General features: G+C 42.3%; 1 protein-coding gene and 3 non-coding genes across 4 annotated transcripts; all 4 read right to left on the reverse strand.

Moving 5' to 3' along the window:
* Positions 1–4,304: 4,304 nt before the first annotated feature.
* LOC123941246 (40S ribosomal protein S12) lies at positions 4,305–7,084 on the reverse strand. The gene is made up of 6 exons (XM_046004186.1): positions 6,948–7,084; positions 6,766–6,816; positions 6,487–6,603; positions 5,338–5,440; positions 4,809–4,910; positions 4,305–4,393 (listed from the first exon to the last, which is right to left on the reverse strand). The coding sequence occupies exons 2-6, from the start codon at positions 6,777–6,779 to the stop codon at positions 4,331–4,333; spliced, it is 399 nt and encodes a 132-aa protein (XP_045860142.1). The 5' UTR covers positions 6,780–6,816; positions 6,948–7,084; the 3' UTR covers positions 4,305–4,330.
* Positions 4,518–4,647, reverse strand: LOC123942938. Its single transcript, XR_006818560.1, has one exon. It is a non-coding gene; the product is annotated as a small nucleolar RNA SNORA33 (small nucleolar RNA).
* LOC123942941 lies at positions 4,997–5,073 on the reverse strand. The gene has a single exon (XR_006818563.1). It is a non-coding gene; the product is annotated as a small nucleolar RNA SNORD100 (small nucleolar RNA).
* LOC123942925 lies at positions 6,182–6,254 on the reverse strand. Its single transcript, XR_006818547.1, has one exon. It is a non-coding gene; the product is annotated as a small nucleolar RNA SNORD101 (small nucleolar RNA).
* Positions 7,085–8,097: the final 1,013 nt, after the last annotated feature.

Below are 8,097 nucleotides of genomic sequence, written 5' to 3' on the forward strand. Positions count from 1 at the left end.
TGTAGTTAGCACTTTTATGGCTTGTTTTTGGGTAGGTCCCCCACCAGGTACCAGCTTCTTACTGCCCTCTGCTGGTTAAGCCTGACTTCAGCCTTCTTAAACCAGCCTTCTACCCAACTGCTATTTTACTAGATGAGTAAATAAAAGCATTTGTTCACATTTTTAAAAATTTTTGTATTACTGGCACTTCATATTAACCCCGAGAGAGCCCTATACCATTATCTCGTTTCTTTAAATTTTTTTTTACTACAAAAACAATACATATTGAAGAAAAATAAGCAACATGTAAACCAAAATACCCACGTTTTCAGAAAACACTAAAACCTTGATGTATGTCCTTATATTCGTTTTTTTTGGTTTTTTCCCCCAACACGTGGTCCTATTGTACATTTTGAATATTGCTTTAAAAGTGTATGAACAGGGGCGCCTGGGTGGCTCAGTGGGTTAGGCCTCTGCCTTCGGCTCAGGTCATGATCTCAGGGTCCTGGGATGGAGCCCCACATTGGGTTCTCTGCTCAGCGGGGAGCCTGCTTCCCCTTCTCTCTCTGCCTGCCTCTCTGCCTACTTGTGAGCTCTTGGTCTAATGAATAAAATCCTTAAAAAAAAAAAAAAGTGTATGAGCAGATGTCCTTCATACTGTTTTTTAGGCACCATAATATCCCATTCTGTAATCGTACGTTTTACTTATTCACCTACTTTAACCCTCCAAGTATGTTCTAATAGCCCTGCGATAATTAAGCCAATAGCTATAATCATGCTTTCCTTTGTAATTGGTCTATAAATGTGTACTCTTCACCAAGGGCATTCTTAATTAATGCTGTAGTTTTTCTCCTTTATCATCAAAAACGGGGAAGTTAACGGTAAGTCTTGGCTTGGCAGGGCCGCGGGATGATCACCAGTGCCTCCACGTCTACATACTTCACAACCCAGTTTAGTTCAGAGACTTGAAAGAGATTTGAGTTTCTACCTATAAAAGTACTTCTCTCTCTCTCCTCTCTGGCACTTGCCCTGTCTAAAGCCAATTTGCTGTGGAAATCATTTAGGAATGGAGTGCTGATGGGGACTATGGAGTCAAAGAAGAAAAGCAGAATTCTCTTAAGGGATGCTTCATGCAAACCAGGAAAATGCTGAGAAAATTGCCCCTTTTGTGTAGATAAAGAACCCTCAGGATCCCCTTCCTCCCTCATTTCTAAGACTTTCCAAGCAAAACCGAGACTGTAATGCAACTTCGATCAGTAGACTGTGGCTAGGTAGTACAGGGTTTAGATAAAAAGTTGACTGAAATACCTTACTGGTAAGAAGAGTTTGAATTTAGGTGTGCTTGTGCTATTTGAAGTGTAAGCCATGTTTTGTTTTGTTTTTTTTTAAAGGACACCAAAACTTTTCCCTCTGGGGAGTGAGCATCAGTCTGAATCCTTCTGAACACTCTGATGCATTAATATGTAGCCTAAGTCCCAAATGCCTGACCACTCTATGAAAGATTAATTTTCAACTTTGACTTCCACGACCCCTTTGCCCCCAGCACCTTGCCCCAGCATTTATATCACACTTCACCCTGTAGGTTCTCTGAGCCTGGTAGCCTCCATCTTGGACACCTCCTTAGCCAGGCCGTGATGCCTCCACTGCTCTTTACTGCCTCAATGTTCTGGCTTGTGGATTGAGCTTTTGAGGATTGGGAGACAATGTCTCTTATCCCTCTCTGCTTGTCCCATCATCCATCTGGAGCGACGAAAGCTTTGATCTTGTTTCTGTCGCTTTGACTATCTATCCTCACCTTCCTTCTCTGTGGGCCTCAGGAGTACATGGAGACATTAAAAGCTTATTTGAACAATCCATTGAACAATCTCAAACTCTGCGTACACAATGGTTCTGTTGCCTCTATAATCCAGTTGAAAATGAACAAATACCTGTTTTTAACAGACACCAACTTAATACAACCCTATTGTAAATCCACTGTGGATGTCCTGGGGTTTTTTTAAAAAAGCATTTAAAGTGGCTTACCAAAACCACATGTAATAGAAATTTTAGTACCAGGACCAAGCAAAATTTTTAAAAAGCAAAAACGGAGTTAAGGACAAGGAAAATTGATTACTTGGACTGGAGGTTTCTTATAGCTGAAGTGAACAGGAACACCCAAGTCTCACTGACCACAGGAACAGTATGAAGTGCTTGGCTCAGATGACACCTGCTTTGGCGTGGGCTAAACTTTAGTATGGATGAGCTCCCTTGTGAATCCCATATAAACTATACAGACAAATCCAAACCATTAAGGCTGTTACATTTGAACTGGGTTTTGAAGGATGAGTAGACAGTTCAGTGGAGAAACCTGCAGTTCAGGCAGAAAGAGCTCAAGTGTAACAACTGTGAGAGCAGCATGGATGTTAAATCCAACTGAGCACTGACTCACAGCATTAGCTCTTTGAGCAGCTACTGCAGTGAGTGAAGTCTGTGATGGCTTATACAAGGTGGGGGCAGGAGCAGAGGACTCCAGATGCCTTTGCCTTGAAAACTGGTGTAGATGTAAACTTGGTGCAAAGCCTGATACACTATACATTAACTACCTTCCTCTAACTGAAAACATTTTAATAATCTTCAAGTTCACTTTGAGGTATACAAAACTTGTGAGGTTCAAGTGGGTGTTCACAGGGTGCCCCCTAGTGCACACCCTTTGCCTCGAACTGACCAAAACTAAAACAGGGAACTCCTGATTTATTAAAAAAAAAAAAAAAAAAAAAAAAAAGGAAATCTAGAGAAGTTACAGAAAGGTCCCAGGAAGGCTGCACCGAAGTAAACACAGCCACAGAACTCTGGTGCTAGTGGAAAGGGAGAAAGGGGCAGAAGAGGTGAAGTGTGGCAAAGTGCTCAAATTATGGACAAAACTCTAGAAAATCCAAGAGGTGAAGACCAAAAAGCTGTAAAGCTATTGTTTGACCATGAAGTTTTAGGGACCAGACTGATATTTTAGAGAAAGCAATTGAGGATGGAAACCACCATCTTGAGTATTGTCGAACAGCCACAACAAAGTAGATATAGTAAAAGGCACAGTATTCCTTAGAATGACCTGAGGGATCAGTGGATACGCAAATACCAAAAACACCTAATGCTGATTTAGGTCAGTGGAAGGTACAGTTCCGCTTGTTTTTCCAAAATGGAAATGCCAAGTGCTATACTCAGCTATCCTCCCTAGCACGAGCTACAGAATTCCCAAACACCATCAACACCTCACAACTACTTGCCTCACAGATGTGGATATGCACCAGAATTCAAAGCAAATGAACAAATAAATGGCAGATAGCTTGGGTTATTTAATGTTGACAGATGGACTCCAGGATACAGTATCTAAGGAAACTATCCTTAAGGCTTTATGACTACAGTAGCTCTAGGACTCTTGAAGCCATTCACTCCACCACAGCAGATACCATGCAGAGAATAAGCAGCCTTTAGTGATGTTAGAGGTTGCTACATTACCTAGATTTAAGTTTTATTGAAGGCTTAAAACTATAAACTCCCAACATGCAGAAAAATACTCACCATTGTACAAGTAAACATTCAAAACCATCTGGCTCCAGTCAGCTTTAGTTACCCCGGTAACTGTACAGCAGTACCAAAAAAACTAGAGGAAAGAAATTCTAAGTATCCTCTAGCAGCAATTTAGCAAGGACTTCGATTTTAACATTTCCATTAATCCTACCTGGCTCACTAATTCATGCTGGTACCAACTTGGTCCAGGCCCGAAATACATGGGTCATTACTGACTCTCTTGGTGGAGACTGAGACTTTAGCATAGAGAAGCATATCCTGCTTCTGGGCCTAAGACAGTACCAAGGGTTATAACCCACATCCTGAACACCCTGACCTTTTCCAATGGACATGCCCATTAAGCACTTTCTGGACATCCTGTACTGTGGGTCCCACAGCCTAAATCCAATCCTGCCTACCTAGTATTTTCTATTGACTTGTCTGGCTTTTTCAATCTGCTGACAAGTTGCCAGAATGCAAAGTAACACCCACACTTGACTAGCCTCAGACCATTTCTCTAGGTCCTAGGCAGTCTTGTCGTTGTTACAAACAGCACACTTAACCCCTGGCTGTCACAATCACTGTAAGGCTATTGTTACTTAGGTCATCCTGTTTTCAGTTGCTAACACTTTAACTACTGTTAGAGTAGGCTTTCATTTAGAAACCAGGAGGAAACAAACAGCATGTTTCTAGTTATTCTGCTAATTCTACAATGATTATCTTCTCTCTTGCTAACTAAGAGACCTTATTCTAGTGCCCCCCCCAATAAAAAAAACCAAACCAGGTGTGGAACAAGAACTAAGTTTATTTTTCATTTCTTGCATTTGAAGTATTCCTCGATGACATCCTTCGCCTGAGACTCTTTGCCATAGTCCTAAAAGAGAATTAAAATTTTTTTTTTAAATTAATGCTTAGAAAACTCTTACCAAGTTGTTAGCACTGGTTTTGGTGAAGCTTTACCCAAAATTATTTCTGAAAATGTTTCCATCATTAAAATTTCTTATAGCCATTTTCAGGGACCTTAAGGACTTCAATGTCTTTAAGGCTCGTAACATGGCATTACTATTGCCAGCATTTTCTAAATTTCTGCAGAAACACATTCAGGTAAGCAGATTAATTGGCTGGCTTAATTACAGCCTATTTTCCTTTTCTCAAAGGCAGAAAAGGACATCTTTAAGTGTTCAAAATCACACATTTCTTCTTTTTGACATTCCTCACAACTAAAATTCTACACTGAATTATGCCGCTTCCCAGCAAAACCTTCATCCCAGAGATAAATACTGACTTACCTTAACTACCACACAGCTGCAACCAACCACTTTACGGGGTTTTCCCTCTCTGTCAATTTTACAGAGGCCTACCCACTCCCCTAGTTTCTTGTTGTCATCAACCTGTGAAGAGAAATTAAAAAAAAAAAAAAAAAATCACCGTATTTGCAGACAATAATGCTACTGACAATAAATCGGCCCTAAAGATTGCTGTAGTCAGATAGGGTGACATGGCAGTTTCCTCATGGCGATTCAGTAGAGGGAGCCAGTTGTCATCATGTACAGCATCAGATCACCTAAAAGCACTCTACCTCACTTCTATACCAACACCAAAATTACCAGTTAATTCTGCAGGAACAGAACATCTCTGGAACTAGCTTTACACAGTCCAAGGTATCAAGCCTATGCGATGTTTTTCACACCACCAAAAAGCAAGAACACTTTCTTTACAAATTTACTAACTAGATAAACAGCATTAATACAGCCATAATCCTAACTGGCTCAATTTTCATTAAGCTGAAGCATCTCTGAAGTCAAATAAATAACTTACCTTGATTAGGTTGATTTGGTGTTCAGCACAAAGGGCCTCCACCAACTTGACATACATAGGCTCATCACAGTTGGATGCAAGCACACAAAGATGGGCTTGGCGCCTGAAATGCAAACCCAGTATAAGCTAAAACTCGGGTCTGAAAAAGAACTTTACAACAGAGTTATCTCTGCAATCGCTACACTGGCAAAACACAAGCAACACCCCACTGTTCAACTACTTCAGTTTAAAGAACCTGTTAAATAGCACAGATCCAGTCACTGACAAAAATTAAGCCTCCAGTTAACTCCCCCAAATACTACTTTTATGAAGAATCAGTTCACCAATTTGTGGCCAAAGCAGTATCATCCTTTCTTGCAAGCCACTGACATGTTTACATATTGTGTGAAACACAAATTACTATTAGAATTATTACCTGTTACTGGCCCAGAAAATTAGTATAGGCAGCACTGCCATTGTACAAATAGTGCAGAGGACTCACACCAGGACCCGAAGGGCTTTCAATAAGTACTATTTCCAGTGGATTCAAGTGACCAATCTACACCAAAGTGAGCTGAATGAACTTAAATTTACTGACTAAAAAATTCTTAAAAGCGCACTAAAATTCAGCTCCAATAGTTAATACCTGCAACTGCTGTGCCACTATAACCAGCCCAAGAACTAAATGGATTTACAAAATCTTTTTTTTATTTTTACAGCTACTACTTTCTCAATTTTAAGTCCAGGTGCTTCTGCAACATTAGCCTGAAATTCCCTAATTTAACTCGGTAGTTCAATTTTTGCTAACTGCCAAATGAAGATTCCTTATCAGTCCTTTAAGTGAAATTAACTCCACAACCTACAGGTTTGTCAGACTGTTATGTTTCACTCATAAAAAGAGTGAAGGGGTATCCGACAATTTAAGTCATCATTCAAACACTGTAGTCTTACTCTAGTTAAAAAATCAAATACTCATTCCCATTCCAAACAGAAACTCACAAACTTCGTAGGCTATATAGATCTGAGTTCTGATACCTTTTCCTAGGTTTCCTGTAGGACGGATGCCATTCAGAACTCTTGCGCTAACACCATGAACTTCACGCTTTCTTCCCTCGGCTGCAGTTTTGTTCCGGTTCCAACAACCCACCGTACTGAGACTGATACACGTACTTGTCTAAGGCTTTGGCAGCTTCGCGAATTCCACGTGCTAGGCCATCGTGGATGAGGGCGGTCTTCAGCACCTCTTGTAAAGCAGTATTAACGTCCATTACACCTCCAGCAGCAATGCTGAAATGCGACAAACTCAAAACCATTAGTAAACTCCCCGAACGCCTGAAACCCTAGACTAAATAATCACACGCCCTTAAGGCGCCACGCGGTCTACCCTGACCCGCATCCCCTGCTCAATGCACATTCCCTGCCGGCACCAGACCCCGAGCCTGGGCTCACCCTTCCTCGGCCATGGCGGTGGATTACGAGTGTAGCCGAATCTTGACTGCACTACAATACAAAAACAAAAACAAAAAAGGAAAAATCAGGTAACTAAATATAAATGGCTCGGCCAAAGCCCAATGCCGGGCCAAAAGCAGTAAAAGCACCACAGGCACCACCCCAACCTCGTCCAAACTCACCCCTCGCCTCCGCCTCCGCGCGACTCGGCGGCGGCAGGGAAAGAGATCGTGTGCGTCCGCATGACGGTATTTAAGGGCTTCCCAGGACCCCTACGCGCATGTGCATTCCCTTTCTTGAAAGAGGTGGCTCTGGTGGTGCCGGGCCTCGAGAATTTCTGTTTCCGGATTGAGGTGGTTTTGAGACGAGAGTATTCCTAGTCTTCTGGCTCTGCTTTGCCGATCACTGACACACGCAACAGGCACCAACGCGGACAGCCTCACACCGTCCTTCCCCGCCGGAGGCGTGGTGTACGGAGGCCCAGAGAGCTCGTTCTACGGAGCGCAAGAGGGGCCAAGCGCGCCTCTGTGTTGTCTCGTTAGGTCCGTGGACCCGTAGCTTACTCGCCGAGTCCATTTGAATCTTTGTCACACTACATTGTGGTTTCTTGTCGACCCCACCAACTGGGCCTTCCTGCGTGGCACGCTCTCCCGTCTCTTCTAAGCCATTCTAAATGTCTGCGAATGTGTTTTGTGGGTGATCCACATTTGTTATGAAACGAAAGCCAGCACGTTTTCAACACTAAGCACATGGTAAAATTCCACTTTACCGGCGATACGTTAGTAGAATGCAACCTTAGGTGGTTGGCTACGGTTTCTAAATGTAGTTGGTTCTAACGATTTTTTTTTCTTTTTCTAACTCTAGATTGCCCCCTAAATTCGTAATCCCGCGCAAATCGGGATTCAGTAGGTGCACTCACGCCTACGATATGCCAGACACCGGAACTGGGTCCGGAATAATAGTGATGAGAACGTAGTCTTTGAGACATCCGGCATTACTTTTGCCATGCAGGACTGGCGGAGTTAGAAATGGAATCTGAGGACCCTAGAACTCTATTACCAGAAGCAGCATTTTGAATTTTGCATTTAGTGACCATTCTCCTACCCCGGTTTCAAAACGCAAATATATGAAACACGGCCGCGCATTCTCAATTCTCAGTACGGTCTCTTTTTCTTTCTTTCTTTCTTTCTTTTTTTTTTGTTTTTTTGTTTTTTGTTTTTTGTTTTTTGTTTTAGAACTTCCTCTCCTGACAAGTCTCCAGGCCAGTCAGCAATTAGGCGTTTGATAAGTGCCGGTACCGGGGATACAGTGACATGGACCGTGGATACAGTG

Source organism: Meles meles, chromosome 5 (assembly GCF_922984935.1).
Source record: "Meles meles chromosome 5, mMelMel3.1 paternal haplotype, whole genome shotgun sequence".
In the NCBI taxonomy this organism is placed as follows: Eukaryota; Metazoa; Chordata; class Mammalia; order Carnivora; family Mustelidae; genus Meles; species Meles meles.